At 42.8% G+C, this 19,101-nt stretch overlaps 1 protein-coding gene across 2 annotated transcripts in view; it reads right to left on the bottom strand.

Annotated features, from left to right (window-relative positions):
• Window positions 1–19,101, bottom strand: part of SNTG1 (syntrophin gamma 1) — a gene marked incomplete at both ends in the record, with an annotated part of 204,184 nt that overhangs the window by 93,239 nt on the left and 91,844 nt on the right. For both annotated transcript variants that reach the window (XM_082858570.1, XM_082858571.1), the window contains one exon: window positions 13,185–13,314. In XM_082858570.1, coding sequence (XP_082714696.1) covers window positions 13,185–13,314 — 130 coding nt within the window. The remainder of the gene's footprint in view (window positions 1–13,184; window positions 13,315–19,101) is intronic.

Genomic DNA, 19,101 nt, shown 5'->3' with positions numbered 1-19,101 from the left:
TCATAATACAAAAAATCTTTGTTCAACAGAATTTTTACTAATTAAAACCAATTATTGTTTTTCTTTGGTTTTCTAGAGAAGCTTAAACGATGCTCCCTGTGTGGTATACTCTTACATCAGACTAAACACAGCCTGTTTTCACTTAGAATATGTTTTGTTGAATTATTTTGGTTTTCCTTTTTTAGTTTTATTTCCCTTTGTCTTACTGATAAACGTGAATTAAGAGGAAATTTGATGAACGTGAGGCACGAAGTTGGAGGCACAAATGGCTCATGTACGAGAACAGACTTACTGGCAGGATATATGTCACTTAAAATGTGAAAGAAAATAAAATTTGAGCATAGGTGTGTGATCTCTGCAGGGTCATGCACAAATATCATATCCTTCTAACATTGCTACAGTCATTTCCAAGTAGTTTTCGCTCTGGTGAGGAATCAGTGCAGGAAATCTCTAGAACTATCGGTGCCTTCAGCTAAAATCAGGATAGTCTGGAGATGGGCAGAGAAGAGCAGACCCCTAAGCATGTTTCACTACCAGTCCAAAAATTCATATTGAATACTTTGTGGAACTATGCTTTTTACTAGTTTTTAAGGATTGCTATAAAATCCTACCAGCATTTTATGTGGACCACTGTCTTAGAGCGAGTACTATGTAGCTTTGTATGTTTTAGCTCCACTAACATGTAATTTTAGTTCCATGAAGGACATGACATGTATGACTGAAGGTAAATAAACGACACTTCTCGGCACAGTATTTACTTAAAACGACATTCAGTGGAGACTGGTGTTCACGATCAAGCCTCTGCCATCAAATTTGCTTGAATGGGCTCCTCCAGGTTAGTTCAAGAAAATAACACACAGTGCTCCGACTTCTATTTTTTTCTGAATCATACTGGAACATCTCCTTCTAAATAGAAAATCACAGTACCTAAATGAACTAGACAGATATTTTCTGATTTATAGCACAAACACACGCGCACATACCACATTGGTAACACACAGCTCTAGGTTTCTAGGGTGGGAACAATGTGGCTAATCTGGGTTCATAGAGTCCAACCAGAGAATATGTTGAACAATTTAAAATTGAGATTAAAAACGGTAACCTGAACAAAATTCTTCATTAAAATGGGTGAAAGGATCAAAAGAAAACAAATGAATTCTTTTAAGTTACCACGGTGTGAGCAAGAAAGAAAGGAAGTTGAGGTTTCTTTACAACCCTTGCTTAGAGGTAGCAAGGTAGAGACGTCAAGCGGTGCACCGCTATAAATGGTCGTTTTCTGATTTTCCCCTTCTATCACTTAGCATTATCTAATACTGTTTACTTTATTTTAACTTATTTTTGTATTATGATTCCCCAGAAAACAAGAGCACGAGGTCATAGATTTCCGTCTGTTTCATTAAATACATCACTTCTAGCACCTAGACGTCAGCCTGGGTCTTAGTAGGGGCAAAATCAATATTTGTTGAACAAGTGAAGAGACAGAATACCTCAGAACAGAGTCAAACTCTTGTATTTGACCTCTAGCTTAGTCTTGAATGCAAGTTACTTCTAAAAAAAAAATCTAAATTCCTAGCTTTGAATGTCTATAGTAATTGTAATGGCTTCGATACCTAGAGTTTATACCATAATGGGAAGGAAACGAATGCTGATGATTTAAAGGCAAGTTCTCACCTCAGGGGAAGACTAGTTCCTCGGTGGATACAAAAATACAGAGGGGGGGGGGGCGAGGGATCTGGGCTCCTGCAACTTGTCGCCTTAGGTCAAGTCTTGAGGGACTGGACACAGAAAAACACAGTCTGGGGGTCCCAGTGGAGAGAGCTCTGGACTCTTCCCCCGGTGCTCATGGAATCCCCATGTCAAGGGTGGTTTCCAAATGACGGGAGAGCTGAAGGCAGAGGATGTGTTTCCATCTGCAGGAGAGGCTCCGAGATGTCTCCTGCCTGCGAGTCTGGTGAGAAAATCCTAGCAACGCTGGAGGACTAGACGCAGCTTCCTGAGCTGTGAGCTGGAGACGCCAGTGGGACCACACACGTCAGAGCATCAGAGACCACGGTGACGCTTGGCCACCCGGGAGGAACGTCTCCGCAGGGAGTTTACGGGGATCTGGTCTCCGCAGGGTGAGGGGGGGCGGGGTCCCCTCTGTACAGAACTCGGGGTATAGCCTGGCTCTGGCTTGGCTCTCACCAACCCCCCACCCCCTGCCCACCTGCTGGCTCCCTCTCTCCCACCCTCCCTCGCTCCCTCTGTCTCCCTTGCACTTTTTCACCTGGCAAGAGTCTTCTTTCTGTTTTTGTATGTTTACCTGAGGTGCACAGAGGACTGCATAACCAAGAACCAGGTCTGCCATGAAAACCCAAGCAGAAGTGGCCAGTGACCTTCTCTTGGGCCCTGTGTGTGGGTCCAGCTGTGTTCCTTGCTGCAGAACCCTTGACTGCAGAAGGTCTTTTCCACCTCATCTCCCCTCTGTGCCCACGTGACCGACCAGCACTGTCAGTCACAGCCGGCTGTCCTGTGGGGTGTGTCCTGTGCTGGCCCCACCTCCTCCGAAGCCCCGCCCTGAATCACAGCGGGGGGTGGGGGTGGGAGGGGGAGGGGGCCTCTGTTCCTTCTGCTGCCACCCTTGCCTGGGGCCCCTGGGATGCCCGCCTTTCTGACCCGGAAATCTACAACTGGCTCAGAGATCCTGATTTCTTCTTAACTAGCATCTGATTTAATCCTCTTTCTTAGTATCATCTCAGAGTTTTGTAATTGATTGAAAGAACCCCATTTACCCACTTTGCTAATGATTTCCACATGAGTAAAATCAACAGAAATGCAAAAATAATGGCAATCATTAGATTAATACATATTTTGGACTAAAGGGAACAGTTGGTACTAAGACCTGACATATTCTTGCTATGCCAAAATATAACACAGTGTTCTACTTTTATCAGAACTTCAATTCTGGAAATTTAATTGTTATGACAAATCTCAATATGTAAATTTGACATTTACTTTAACTTTCAGAGACAGTGAGAACTAAACACAAAGACATATTTGTGAACCAGACATGATTTATAGAAACACATCTACGGGATGGCTATGCTAAGAAGAAAAATAATTTAATCTTACAAAGATATGCAAAATCTTTTCTAAAAATGTAATCCCAAAGTAATAAAAATAATGGTAAAGTAAATGTAATAAGTAAAAGAAAAAAGAATGCTTTTTTACATCATATAGAATCAGCATTTTTATCAAATTAACAAATACCATGGTTAAAAATTAAACATATAAAATCCATTTAACAAGAGACTATGAGAATTACCCTTATCATTAATGTGTAACAGTGACATTAAAAATTATAGTCAAGATAATATGTAAAAATAGAATGTAAAAGTATTAGAAAGAACAGCTTTGCATGGCATTAATGGAAGATAGTCTACTTTATAAATACCCAAGACAATTAGATTAAAAATGACTTAGTGATTTCAAGGTGTCTGAATATGAAATACGTTTATCCAAATCAACAATCTTCCTAAATGTGAAAAAAAAAAAGAAATAAAACAAAATGCTTTTTAGTCAACCTAATAAAAATAAAATTCATAACAATCAACCTAATATGAAATTATAGATCCATTGCTGAATGTCAACTTTCTTCCAAATTAAAATATTATTTGGTGGTGCTATTCTAAGTGCAACTATTTTTAGACCTTTATGGGCCCATCAAGAATAAAAGGTCAAATACACCCAAAGGTGTTTAAGGTTAATCTCAGGGGGCTATTTGAATGCATTACAGAATTACAATCATTAAAACAGGGTTTTGCCCTGCCAAACTAACTGTGACAATGACTTCTGATAGAAACTTAAACATTGAATCTAAAATATATATTACTGAGTTAATGATAAAGATTGTATTTTAAATTTGAATAGAGAACAAAGCTGGAAAAGGTGGTTAATTACTTGAAAACGATGTATCACCCACAAACTCCCAGTGCAACTCATACTTAAGGCACACGTATTTAAGACGGGATGGGGTGGCCTGAGGCACCTCAACCATCCTACTGAGGGCCACGGAAATGGAAGGATAAACCTAGTGAAAGCACTTTGTTTAAAGACTTCTGAGAGCTCCCGCTGTAACTAGGGGGAGCATGGCTTAGATTCCGGAGATGAGATGACGAGCTGACAGCTCAGGGCCACTAGGCAGGCTCGGGGACAGACGCCCAGACGGAGAGCATGTGGACAGACAGAGGAGCAGAGCATGTATCTTCTCCTGGGTTTACAGGGGCGACACGCGAGATCTGTGAGGCTTCAAATGCAACACTGCTTTTCACCTCAAGACAGTTGCTGGAGTCTGAATCTGAACAGGACAAAAGGCTAAAAAAATTAATCTGAGAACCTCTGAAAACAGACCAGAGTTTTGTAAATGTGTGCTGAGAGAGAAGCCAGGAGAAGTCAGAGCCCGGGGGTAGATGTGTTCGGGAATAGACATGCTCTCAGCCCCCAGGCTTGGGGCAGGCGGGGAGGGTGGGCTGCACCTTTGGGGCAGAAGAAACAGAAGCAGAGCCTTACAGAAAGTTCAGCCCCGCCTGATTTAGCTGGATTAAGACATCAGTCTTAGTTTATGAGACTAAAGAATGTGTAGAATCGTTGCTTCTTTTCCTAGACACCTATATTAAGATATAATAAGCAATCTTTTACAAATTAATATGCCAGAAAATTCATAGGGCACTATTACATTAATGATATATTTTAAATGATGTGCATGTCAAAGAATAATCCATTCATTATTTATGATTTAAACAAATAGCAAAATACCTATTAGTCCATTCAATGTGGCTAGGAAAATGCCCATGATTAAATGTTAACTCAACAAAGGATAATATACCATCTACACAAGAGGATGGTAATTTTATTTTATATATGTCAACAAAAGCACACATTTTAATGTACACGTAACATATACACTAATAAGAACCCTAGCAATAAATATACCATTATTATTGTAATAAATTTTCATTTTTATTCTCTTCTGAACTTTAATAAATACCTAAAGTCTAAAATTATTATGAAAGCACATATCTTAAGATATATTTTTACCAAATCTGTTACGTCAAATGGCAAATAGGGTTTAGTGTTTGATTTTCTAGGAAACAACATGCCCAGTAGATATAAAAATGAAGTAATATAGATATACTCTTGCAGGAAGAGAAGTTTGAATAATTTTTTAAGGGAAAGAACACATTAAAAACCCAACGTGAGAAGAATCTTCACATTTGGATGAAATGGAATAGAAAAGACAGTTCTTTTTCAAGCTCTTACAATTTATTACTGAGAAGAGTACTTTTGGCATACCATCTACGTACTTTTGTAGATGTTAAATAATATTAAGAAAAAGATGTATGTTGTTTTATCAAACATTTTCACCATTTATTTTGCCTTCCTACTTTATTCTATTACATTAGTGATTTTTTTTTCTTATGGGAATCTTTGGTATTAATGAAGTCTTATTTAAAGAAACAAATATTTTAAAACTCTATTATATGCAATAGTATATTCTTATATTATTGAAAGGTTAATTTAAATCCAGTAGCTTTTTCATTAGAGAATTTTCATTAGAACTTAAATTTAAAATTTGCGACTCCCCTTAAAAAACTTGAAGGACACGTATAAAGGCATTGAATACTCACATTACAAGTGTTTTTCAGATTATGCTTCTTACACTCAAACTGAAAATAAAATGATAATTCTATTACTTTATAATTTACCCAACATCAAAAGTGAACATCAGCTTAAATATTATGAACTGTATTTTTTTTTTTTTTTTTTTGCCGTACGCGGGTCTCTCACTGCTGTGGCCTCTCCTGCTGCGGAGCACAGGCTCCGGACGCGCAGGCTCAGCGGCCATGGCTCACGGGCCCAGCCGCTCCGCGGCATGTGGGATCTTCCCGGACCGGGGCACGAACCCGTGTCCCCTGCATCGGCAGGCGGACTCTCAACCACTGCGCCACCAGGGAAGCCCTATGAACTGTATTTTAAGGAATAATATTCACTTTGAGTGCTGGGGGGAATGATAATATGTGTCCCTCTTTTTCTTTGAAAAGCTTTAATTGAATGTTAATGATGGAAACCCCTTAAAGGAAGTCTAGTTATTGCAGGTCTGTTAAACTGAGAATAATTACACAACTGGTTTTAATAAAGATCTATTTTGATTTAATTTATTAAATATAAAATTTGGAGTAATAGAAGCATCCATTTGTTTTAAATATCACTCTTATTTTTTAATTCCTTAATTTTGTATATTCAATTTTAGCATCACCAGTTGTATCCAGAAACCAAAGCGGTAATGTTGTCTTTTGACATTCTCTTTAGACAAAAAGAAAAATACATAGGATATTCAAATATTCTTTTAAAATGTTTTCCTCTTCCTACATTAAACGTCTTTAGGGATTATTTTCCAATTAAATGTTTAAAGATAAGTGACGAGGAGCTTCCCTGGTGGCACAGTGGTTGAGAGTCCGCCTGCCGATGCAGGGGACACGGGTTTGTGCCCCGGTCCGGGAAGATCCCACATGTCGCGGAGCGGCTGGGCCCGTGAGCCATGGCCGCTGAGCCTGCGCGTCCGGAGCCTGTGCTCCACAACGGGAGAAGCCACAGCAGTGAGAGGCCCGCGTACCGCAAAAACAAACAAAACAAAACAAAACAAAAAATGATAAGTGACGAGCTTACATTTAAAAAATTGTATCCTAATTCTATTACTCTTTCACTTTTTCAACCTCATGTACACGTCAGTTTTGGTGAGTGATGTGCTCTCAGGATGGGTGCTGCAGGACCCTGCTCACAAGGTATATTTTCCCATGAAAAATAATTTTGAAGATTTATCCAAGGAAATAATTCTTACGGAAACAAGAAACGGTCCCCCAATTTCCTTAGAGATTTGTGGCCAATGTTAGTTAGCAGATGTGTGAGGACCTGGAGAGATCTTTATTCCGTCGATATAAGTCCTTCCGATGACACATGGTGTTAGTGTGGGTGTATCACGGCGATATATCCGTTCTGCAGCTGTTGGTAAAACTGCCTTCACCAGGAAAGGGAAGAATCAAAGATGATTTCTGCCTCAGGAGCCCACATTTCAGCTCAATTTTTTCATCCATTTTTCTCAGACTATGGATTCTACGCCCTGGCCACCTTGGTTATTCCCCAGGCCCATGGGTACAATGTAATTGCCTGCCTTGTTGCTTTTAAAAACCTGTCTATTAAGAGTCCATCAGGATGACTACCCAGTGTTATACCCAAGTGAACTTTCTTATTTATTCTAGTACAAGAACTTTTCAATTTTACCTGTCGCCATCCTTACGATTAGCATGTATATGGTATATATCATACATAGTATATATAGTACACACACACACACACACACACACACACACACACACACACACAATCTTACTGTGAATTAGAAGCCTAAAAGCTAAAAGTAAGTTGCAGCCATTTATAAATGTCTAGTTCTTTGCTCAGAGCTCTTATTCTTCCATGAATTCACTGAACTCCAGAAATGACTGTATGTCAGACGTGGAAGGAATATGCCAAGGGTACCAGATCCCTGTCCTCAGGAACCCTCTGGTAGAGTTGGCAAAACAAGCATGTCTTTGGCATGAGTGTTAGAGCAGGTCGCACAATGCCTGCGCACATGTGAGCAGTGGGGACCCTGGCCGGAGGCGGGGTGTGCAGGCAGCGGGGACCCTGGCCGGAGGCGGGGTGTGCAGGCAGCGGGGACCCTGGCTGGACGTGGGGTGTGCAGGCAGCGGGGACCCTGGCTGGACGTGGGGTGTGCAGGCAGCGGGGACCCTGGCCGGAGGCGGGGTGTGCAGGCAGCGGGGACCCTGGCTGGATGTGGGGTGTGCAGGCTGCGGGGACCCTGGGTTGCAGGCAGTGATGGGATGTGTTTTATCCGCCGGTGTTGGTCACAGGTGGAGAGAATAGGTCCATCATTGCCAAATTATTAGTCAGGCTTCCTAAGGAGGGGAACGTGCAGTGTTCACAGTGAGAATCCGGCCTGGGTCCTTGGGAGAGGCCTGCAGCTGCCTCTGCTCCCTCGGGTCTGGCTCTTAAGCTCAGTTTCCGAAGACGGCAGTTCTAAGAAACGTTCCAAGGAGCCACTGCAAACTCCCAGTGATTTCTCGCGTGACATCCTGGGGCCTTTCACCTGCGTACTTAGTGCCCTTCTCTTCCACATGACGTCGCTCCTGGGCGGAACGTGGACTGCTCGGTGCCCTTGGTCTCACCTCCCGAGAAACAGAGCCCGAAGAGGATGTACAGTCCTCAGGAGGCCAGAGTCACAGGTGAAGGGAAGGAAGGCCGGCAGCAGAAAGCAGGCATCGGCTGGCGAGCGGTCCGTGTGCCCGAGCTGCCCAGGGCTTCTCATCAAACGCTGTCGGTTGTTCACCAGGTGTGACCCGCCTTCAGAGCCTCGTGCAGTCACTGCGTTTCCAGATGGTTCATCCAGTGAGCGAGGGCGAGTCCTCTGTTAGCTTGCTTCCTTCTGCCCCCTGACTCGCACTGGACAAGGTATGCCCGGGGGGAGGAATTACCCTACGTTCCCGTGGAGCTTCCGTCGGCCTGGGGGCAGCTGTGGGCCCAGGACGGTCAGCTCCTGTCACTATGATTACGACCAAGGCCACGTGGAAGTCCAGGCCTGGGCACGGGTGGCGGAGGGGTGGGTGTGTCGGGGCAAGGGCCCCCGTGCGGTGCCTGTGGCTTTGAGGCCCCTGGAGCATTAGGGGCTGGGAATGCTCCGAAGGGGAGGCGGGGGCGGGGCCGGGCGGGGAGAGCCCAACCGGCCAGGGCTGGCAGGGAAGCTGTCAGCAAAGCTGCCTGTTTTCTTACGACCGTGCTTGACAGCTGGCATCAAGGCAGACGTTCTGGGTTGAGCAAGTAAACATCAGCTAATGTTCTCCAGTATCAGGAGCTCGACAAGAACTTGAACTGTTGGTGAGTAGTTTTCTATGCCCAGCTCGCCCGGCCTTTCTTCTGACTTGATCTACTGACTCTGCCGTTGTCTGACTCCACCCTCTGTAACCCATTTCTGGGTGGCATCTGCATGTGTGAAGTTTGCACTTTGGTGTGTGAGGAGAAGCAATGCAGAAAGCAACACACTACGCTAAAGTGCATCTGAGGACTCAGCAGCTATAAAAAGGAAGCAAACGTCTCCTTAAGTGACACCCATGCCTGTCAGAACCACACGCTGCAACCTCCGGTCACAGACTCCAGCTCCTTTTCGTTAAGTCTCCTTTCTGCTAGGCTTTATTTTGTCATGACTTTCAATTCACCTACAAGCTTTGTCGAGTCTTTTTAATGTGGTAGACACGATAGAAGTTTCTTCTTTAGCCTTCCACAACCAACAGTATTATGGGAAAAAATTCCCTTTTCTCAACTTGCAAGTGTTTGCCATCTAAAATAGCAGAACTCTATGGATTAAATATGACTCCCAAGAATGGGTTTTGCTCCTGCAGGTAAATGGGTAAAATATAGGAAGATGGCTGAAATACATCCTGCAGGAACTCAAATGACTGACGAAATGTGTGTGTGTGTGTGTGTGTGTGTGTGTGTGTGTGTGTGTGTGTGTGTGAATCCTGAAGGACTGTGATCAATCCACAAAAAGCATAGGGGTGTTGGTTGTTCATGCATTATTTTTAGAATTAATATGTTTTTAGTATTAAGCAGTGTAGTAGATATTGTTGGTTATCTGACTCAGAAGCCATTCACAATCTTCTTTTCTTGGTTCTCCCACTACAAACACTAGAAAAGGCAGAGACTAGCCCCCCCAGTCTCCAGCCAGCCACCCCTCAGAATCGTCATGGGGCTGAGTTCAGGAGAAGTGAGCATTATTAGTCCACTAAAGGGTTTCTGGGAAATTTTCTCTTATCTTGATGAAAGAGGAGAGATGTAGCTGGCGCTACTTATCCTTCTTCCCTTTCTTTCCTGTTCTGAACACTGAAGTGGTGTTTGGAACTGTTGCAGTCCTTATGTGTGTAGGCAGAGGATGGGTTCTGGGTGGATGGTTGCTTCCAGCAGATGCCACCATCCACAATGCTTTTCATTTGGGGAGAAACCCAACGCTTTACTCATCAGTATTTAGGGTTTCTCTAGTTTGTCACTGAAAGCATTCTCAATTGATACAAACATTTGGGGAAAAGAGTCTATTCTCTTTCACATAATAAAATATGAATTATGTATTTTGAAAATCTCATATATGCAATCATTCTTATTTAAGATCACAGTAATTTTCATTGAACCACTAAGAATAGAAGCATTGGGACTTCCCTGGTGGTCCAGTGGTAAAGAATCAGCTTGCAATGCAGGGGACATGGGTTCGATCCCTGGTCGGGGAACTAAGATCCCAAGTGCCTTAGGGCAACTAAGCCCGCGTGCATGCGCCACAATTACTGAGCTCATTCGCCTCAACTAGAGCCCGCGTGCCACAAACTACAGAGCTCACGCACCCTGGAGCCTGTGAGCCACAACTAGAGAGAGAAAACCCGCATGCCACAACTAGAGAGATGCCTGCGCAGCACAATGAAGATCCCGCGCGCCACCACAAGTATCCTGCATGCCGCAACTAAGAGCCCACACAGCCAAAAATAAGTAAAATAAATAAATAAGCAATAAATAAATCTTTTAAAAAAGAATAGAGGCATATTACATATACATATATATTTATATCTGTCTGCCCGTGTGCACACACACACACACTTGATACATTTCAAGCAGCATGCTCCATTCCAATAAAGGAAATGCATGCATAGGATATATATGGAAGAGTTTAGACTAGAAGAGATCCCTTTATGTTAGTAGGTAACCTTAGTAGAAACGTTGCATGAGATTCTCTCTGCTTATCATTCAGGATTGATTTTAGTGCTGGAGCGGTAAACAGTGGCTGGAAAGGTTAGATTCATGAAATGCTGGCTGAAAGAGAGCTTTGTCTTCTATCGTCTTCCCTCTGTCTCTTTTAAAGATGAGGGAACTGAGGGGTAGATCTGTGGCTGCCAGAAATATAGCTGCTTAATGGTCTAGTCACTACTAGACATTTAACTCATCTTGTCCCGTTTTACCAGCATTGTTATCCAAACAGCCATCTTTCAGAAGATGGAGAATCTCAAACGACAACTGGACAACGCAAATGTGTGCCACCTCACATACAATAAGCAAATCGATGCGGCCATTTGGTGGTTTATGGATTAAATCATTTAATGTAGAGTGCAGCTGCAGAGAAGAAAATGCGCAAATGTTTCCGCATCATCTAAGGGCCAGGATGTCTAAAGCACTTTTTCATTTAACCCTCACGGTGGCTGGAGCTAACAGCGCCCGCTGACGAAGGGGACCACGAAGCCCAGTCCCAGAGCTGGTGAGTAGAGACCAAGGCCCCACACCGAGTCCCTGACACTGCAGCCATGCTTTCCCCATGGCAGCCATACCTCTGCAAAAGCATCAGCTTCAATTCCCTTTGATCAAACGGGAGCGTGTTTGGAGCTATACTTCCATCTTCCTTCACTTCATTCTTGCCCTTTATCCCTCCCCCTTTCTGTGGTATTTGAAGGCTCCCAGCCCTGCCCCGCCCACTGAGGCACTGAGACACACAGACCCTTCCCACTCCAAAGACAGTCCCTGTTCAGGTGGCTTCAGCTCAGCAATTACGATGACGTTTCTTGTGATATTATTACAAATGAGTTATTTTGAAAGGGTCTAGGGATTCAAATAATACTGTAGGCTGCTTTGCACATGGACAACCTAATAATACAAATATTAGGTTGTTTTCTCTTATATGCAAGTGCATTTCATGGTTATTCTGAAAAAGTTAAATGTGAAAGAGTAAAAGTATGATTTTCAGATTAAACCATGAGATTTAGATTAAGTGAAGAAAATTCCATGGATTTATTTTGAAGATAAATAGGTGCTATATTCATTTTCTATTACTGAAATAATAAATTACCACAAACAGTGCTTTAAAAGAAACACTAATCCGTGATCCTGCAGTTCTGTAGGTCGGCAGCCTCAGTGGGCCTCTTCTGGGATGAGACCAGGGTGAGGGCAGCATGGTCTCTGCCCGGGGCGGCAGTGTCCCCTCGTCGCGGGCAGCTTCTCCTGGCCTCCTGCCCTCTTGGGGTCCTGGTCCCTCCCCATCCTCAGAGCCAGCAGTGTCAGCCCTCCCCCTCCCCATGCTGCCGTCTCCCTACTCCTCTCATTTTCCTACCTCTTCCACTTCTAAAGACTCTAGTGATTACACTGGACCCTCCCGGATAATCCAGGCTGATATCTCCGGGGCACATCTGGTTGGGGCAAGAGTGCCCACCCAGGACTGAGTCTGCTGATCTGGTGGTGTCATCATTTGGAATCGCCGAGAAGGACAAGAGGTTTCAGACTGACAAAAACCCCCACAAAGCCCAAGGCAGAAAAACAACGCAATTATATTTGCTGTCTGAAAACTTTTTTCTAGATCGTTGAATATAAAGTTTAAAAATATTCTGACAAAACTATTTTGATTTTATTTTACCATTATCCAAGGTGGCACCAAACTAAACAATGGAAGATGACGCTTCAGAGAGACTCGCCTTAGAGCCGTGCTTGCGCAGAAGCCCACTCACTTTACTTATCCTACTCCCTTACCCCGGGGAAGGAGAGGGGTGGCAGGAGCCATGGGTTAGGGGGCTGGGTCCCAGCTAAAGCCTAAACCAGCTCCCGTACTTGAATAGATTTGTGAAGGTTAAGATTCATGGGTTGTAACAAACAGTACTTGCTTCAAGTTAATACTCTAAATTTTGGGGATCTCCAGAGGAACCAGAGGGAGAAGCGATGTAAAGATATCTAGATAGATGCATATATAGATAGATATACAGACATAGATAGATGGATGATATATATAGATACAGATAATAGATATTTGAGTGCTCACATGCTAAATATCTATTTTCAGTTATTTAACTAATGTAGATGTCACAATGTTTGTGAATGGAAACTTAGGTGTCAATACTGTTGAGCTGATACATTGGACTAAAACTCTCAGGACAGAGTGATTTTCTTTAAACTCTGCACAGTAGTGTTTATGATGGGTGTGCACTGGTCCATTCGCAGCTGATGCAAGGTTATGTATGTACTGCAGAAATTCACCGAGGCCGAGGAACCGGCCAGGAGCTCCCTGAATCACTACTTACGTTGTGCTTCGTGAGGCTGGAAATATTGGCCGCTACGGCGTGCAGCCACTCGCCACAGTCCTCAGCAGAGAGGCAATGGATGATCCCGCTGCAGACCCCGTCCACGGCGATGACTTGAAAAGCGTTCTGCCTGCGGAGGTGTCAGAACAAATTAGATCAGACCATCGTCTCATTTGTCTGTTTGCGACTTGCAACAGTTATGTGTTCAAAATCTCTTCTTTCAAACAACATAAATGCAGCTTCAAATTCATATCTGCTTACTTCCCTTTTAAAAAAATCTGTTTTTAAATGGAACACTACAGAGGAACCCAGACAACACACAACTTTGAATGACTACAAGGCATCTTGAGATTCAGGTACATTTGGAGAATCTTTGAGATGCATATCTAAGACCTGTGAGCGGGATTCTTTCTCCAGCGTACCATAAACTTATACATCGATGTTTATCCATCATTTTGGCCACCATCAACTCCTCTTGACATTTTTCAATGCATTCCTGATGTACAGTGGAAAGATCGCACAGAAACCGCACGCACAGATACCGAGCACCATGTACAATCTTTTGCTGTCATGAGCTGAAGCGCTTTGTCAGCTGTTAAGCCAGTTGTTCCTCATCTTCTCTAAGTCGGTTTCGGACGAGAGGTTCGTAGTTCTTCTCCACGTCTAAATACTCATGCTTGAAATTTATGTGGATGTTCGCATTTCAATAACAACTAGACTCTCCTTAAAACGCCACGGCCACCCTAAATATCTCTATGGTCTTCTACTGAGTTTCTGTTGTCGTTAGAGAACATTCAGTGATGCCGTCCTAAACGGTCTACAAAAGTGCTGTTGAGTTTAAAGCAGCTTCCTACAGCTTTCATTATTTACTTTTACCTTCCTGTTTCAAGTTCTTGCATGTTTCAATACAAGCTTAATGGAGAGGAATGGATAAAAATCCCCAAATGAATGGAAAGTAGCCAAATGCCTCTGTGGTGCAACACAATAAAGTGCACTCTGCTGTGCACTTTAGAAAATGCACAAACTATCTTTAAATCCCAGCCATTTCTGAAGCAATAGAAAAATTGCGTAGTTCAGTATTCAAAATGCTATGCAAATAGTGTACATTTATATATTTTTCTCCAATTAAATTGCTTTTTTGTCTCTTCTGAATTTTGTTAAGTAGGAGTTTGTGGATATTACACATGATTTCATTTCTGCAAAGACCCCAAGCGGCATTTCTCTGGCCCACAGCTTCATCAGGAGCCTGTGTCACTCTCCTGTCCCGTAAGACTGGTCCGGATTTCAGAACCGGACACGTGGCAGAGACTTTCACACCTACGGCTCTCTGCATCCACGTTATTCATGTTTTCAGAGAAACTTGTTCCGATAGCCTTGACCAGCACTTTCAAATGATTACAGGGAAGTGTTCAAATATTCTTTTTTGTTTGCTCTTAAAAAGACATGAAAAGCCTGAGAGGGGACAACGATTGTCTGTCTCTTTGAACTAATGTTTTTTTTGAATTTGTGACAAGAAAAAACATGCACAGCACAAAAAGAACACTGCAACTTCACGTGACTTTCTAAACTTTAATTTTGATATTCAAGAGTGAGGAAGACATTTTAAATATGCAGAGAGAAGCTCAACTACCCATGGAAGATGAGAACTAATCTGCGTTAGTGACATACATTTCTCTCTGCTCCCTGATTATCATAACCATGGCTTCATGCACCGCAAATTAAAGCACGTCTTGAATACATTTGTACTCTCTGCTTTAAATGAATCGTGGCCGCTGGACATTTTTAGCTGACTAGAGCTAATGCCCTCAGAGGAAATCTGCAGTCTATGTAACCACACGTGCTACACAGTCTCCACATGGAATAATTCTAAAGGACTAACCTAATATAAACCTAGGCTTATACACTAATACGTATCAATTTTTACATTCTGTTTCCACTTTTCAGGTTGATTTGTTGGAAACCCTTTCGTGAATATAAGTGAAGTATTTGAACAGTTTATTTGCTTACATACAACCTCTTACAAAATAAATTGGTCATAAAGATTATAGCCTGCCTCCTATTTCTGCCTCTGCTATTGAATAAATAAGAATATTGGCAAATTAGTCCACTGAGTTGCATCTCAATTTCCCCTAACAGAAAATGAGAAAAATATACTTCACGGATTCACTGGTGGGACCCCAATACTTTCACTAATCACTGAAGCTCCCTGAATGAGACATTAATGTGTGGTCTTGATGCAATATTTGAGAGAGTTTTGCAAGAATGTGTCACCCAGCACTTAGCAAGAACTGCAGTGCCGTATTTGCAGCTTTTAGAAAATGTAATTCTTTGAGTCAAGATAATCAGTAATCGTAAAAAAAAAATATTTATTTGTTTTATCTTATTTGATCATATAGTCTCTGAAATCAATAAACTACATTAGCCATTAAGTTAGTGTTGTAGTAACTGGGAAACATTAAACTTTAACAATATTTGCAGTAGTCTTGAGGATTCTTAGATAAATTATGATTCTTTGCACACACACACACACACACACACAGATACAAACACACACACACAGGCTGAAAAAAGCAGTGACATGATTACAGTTGGAAAATCTGAACTTCTGAGCGCAGATTGTCCACTTTCTGCTCAGAATCATTTTTTTCTATTTTTCTAAGGATTCTTGATCACAACTCTGGCAGCAAAAGTTATTCTCAAATGTTGCTGAATTTCAGAGTAGTTTTATTCATTTAAAATACAAACTTAGTCGTTCTTTGTATGAAAAATAGACTGCTCACTAAAAATAGTCATAAATAGTTTTCAACATAATATGCGTTGACATGAAAACACACACATGTCTTATGACTACAGCTGAGTTATTCACGTTTGACTCACTGTGCATCGTACGCCACATGAAGGCACGTGTCGGAGATGCTGAATCTGTGAGGAGTGAGTCAGAGAAGGCACCTCAAGTGGGAGAAGGGAGAGCTGTAGAGACTCAACTACACAGGTTTGGAGCGGCTAGATGGCCGTGTCCGGAAAGGGAATGGGGACATCACGGGGAAGCAGGCGGGCTCGGAGGAGGGTGTGAACATCCCGGAAGGAGCTGAGAGCCCACGGGACCCACGGCTGAGCCTCCCTGGAGGCCTCCCACGGTCAGATTTGCGTGGAGTGGGCGGTCCTGTCACACCACGTAGGGTACCTGGCAGCTACGCGATGACGTGGGACCAAAGTACACATGTGTTAGTGAGAGTGAAAATACAACAGTGAGCTCACGGGATTTATAAAGGCGTTAGAAAGTCTGCGGGTCAGTGATTGCTTCCTTTCACAGAATATGAGGGAGCAGCTAGACTCCACATTGCTCCTGGCTTTTGGATCCAACTGGATGAATGGCTTAGACGCGGCAGAGGAGAGAAAGTGCACATTTTGGATGGGAGGTAGTTACTCCGGGACCAAATAGCAGCGTGAAGCCGTGAGAGGTTGTGAGAAACAGGGGCTGTTCGGCTCGTTGCAATGTGCGTCTGGGGCAGCGGTGAGTCATGAAGGTGGCAGTAAAGCGCAGCTTGATCGACGAGAGCTTTGCAAACCACGTGGCGGCATTTCCAACCAATCCCGAGTCAGGCAGGGTCGTGGGAACACTGGCTCTTTGGAGTGAAAGGATCATATTGTATTTTATGATACAAATATGTTCTCTCTGTGCTGGATAAGAACATGGAAAAATGTGAATGAAGGCAGGAGAGAAGCAAGGAGGGCATCCCAGTGCTCAGGAGGAACATAAGAAAGATTGCCCCGTGAGAGTGGTTCTCTGTGTGTAGGATAGCACTGACTCAAGCAGTATTTGAAAAACGGGCCATTATTCTTGATCTGGTTAACAATTTGGGGAGATGATTAAGGAAAGGAAAAACTAAAACAAACAAGCAAACAAGCAAGCAAACAAACAAACACGCTCGGGTTAATGATTCCAGCAAAATGCTGTTTCTCACTGAGCTCAGATCGTTTCTGCTCGTGGTGCTACCCTGGGGCACCATCTCATCACAGGTTTTATGCTTCAGGCTCAAAACCTGAACTGAGGTTGTACAGAAGCTCTTCCAAACCATGTTGTTACCTATTTTCCAAAGCTGAAATTCACCAATCCGACACAAGCCCTGAACTTTTGTTCAACAGAGGCTTTTCCCCACTGTTCTCTTCGTCTGCAATGTCCTTCTGTCCCGCTTCAGTTAAAATCTGTAAGGTACTGCAAGGACCTTGATTTTATGCCACTCTCCAACCTCTAATTTCTCTCTGTGTAAAATGAAGATGGCAGCATTTGTCCTGCGTACCTCACATTTTAAAGACTTTTGTAATGAGAAGTTTTAGGTTTATAGCAACATTGAGGACAAAGTATAGAGATTTCCCACAGACTTCCTGCCACACACACACACACCCTCTCTGTTATCAACATCTCCCACAAGAGAGTTGCACTTTTGTTATAATTAATGAGCCTACATTGCAAGGTCCATAGTTTAGATTAGGGTTTACTCATGGTGTCCCACATTTTATGGGTTTGGGCAAATATGTAATGACATATATCTATTATTATAACATAATCCAGAGTATTTTCACTCCCCCAAATATCTCTGCTCTGCCTCTTCATCTCTCTCCACCTCCCAACCGCTGGCAACCACTGATGTTTTTACTGTCTCCATAGTTTCACCTTTTCCAGAAGGTCATATAGTTGGAAGCAGTGTGTAGAATTTTCAGATTGGCTTCTTTCACTTAGTGACATGCATCCGTGGTTCTCCCATGTCTTTTCATGGCTCAGTAGTTCATTTCTTTTTAGGGCTGAATAATATTCTACTATCTGGGTGTACATAGTTTATTTATCCATCCCCCTACTGAAGGACATCTTACTTCCAAACATATACAAGGGGACACTGCATGGCTCATAGAGTAGGTGAAATCAACTAGGATCTTAATGTTATTTAGTTGAATATATTTTTTAAATCATCAATTGTTCTGGCTCCACATAGAGCGAAGTCCTGGTGGACCTGCTGGCCTGTCTGTGAAGTTGGAGGAAAGTCCATTCGTTCAGCGACTCCCAGTACATCTGCACAGCACCACCTGTGACAGAGCGATGGAAGAGCAAAGGCAATGGTGCACCCAACGGGGCCGCTGTGTCTCCTCCTTCCCCTTGGCCACTAAGCACGAGCAGGAGACGCCTTGAGTTTTCTATCCCCTCCCCCATCACACTACGAGTGACGTATCCTTACATACTGTTTCCCTTACTTTACCTTCACTATCCTTCTTATAACAAACATTTTTTTCTATCCAATTCACTCCAATAATTACTCTAGCCAAAGTCACCTTCAGCTTAATCTGTTTCTCAGTCTATTCAGTATTTCTATTCTGTAGTTAATACCATCAACCACTTTCTTCTCCTTAATAACCTTCCCATTCTAATTCCCTGACACTGCAATGTTCTGTCATATTTTGATACTTCAAGACTGAAATGAGACATGTACTTCTAAATCATTACTATACGATGAACATACACTGTCTCACCACTGATGAAACAGTGTGATGTTCTAATTCAGGCTACATAATAGTATATGACAGTAACACAACTTTGTTGCCATTAAATACGAGACGCATCACATCATCAGAGTTAAAATTATGGGACTTGGCCAAGCCAACCAGCACATAATATCCTAGGTTTCGAACCAAGCTCCACAATTTTGTGTATCTGTCATCTTGGGCCAATAATTTATCTTTTCTTTTTCATCCCCTGCTTCAGCTGCCACTGGACTGTGAGCTCCTTCACAGAAAGAAGCAAACACAACACCTCCTACGTAGACATTAAATCAGTACTTACTGAGCGAATGCGGGAACAAGCTGGAGTGCTGTGCAATCCACTCAGAACAGTGCTGTGTTTATAACTGCCTATTACTGTCGTATT

Source organism: Leucopleurus acutus (genome assembly GCF_964270905.1).
Source record: "Leucopleurus acutus genome assembly, chromosome: 17".
Lineage (NCBI taxonomy): Eukaryota > Metazoa > Chordata > Mammalia > Artiodactyla > Delphinidae > Leucopleurus > Leucopleurus acutus.
This window is presented reverse-complemented; position numbering and strand designations above follow the sequence as displayed.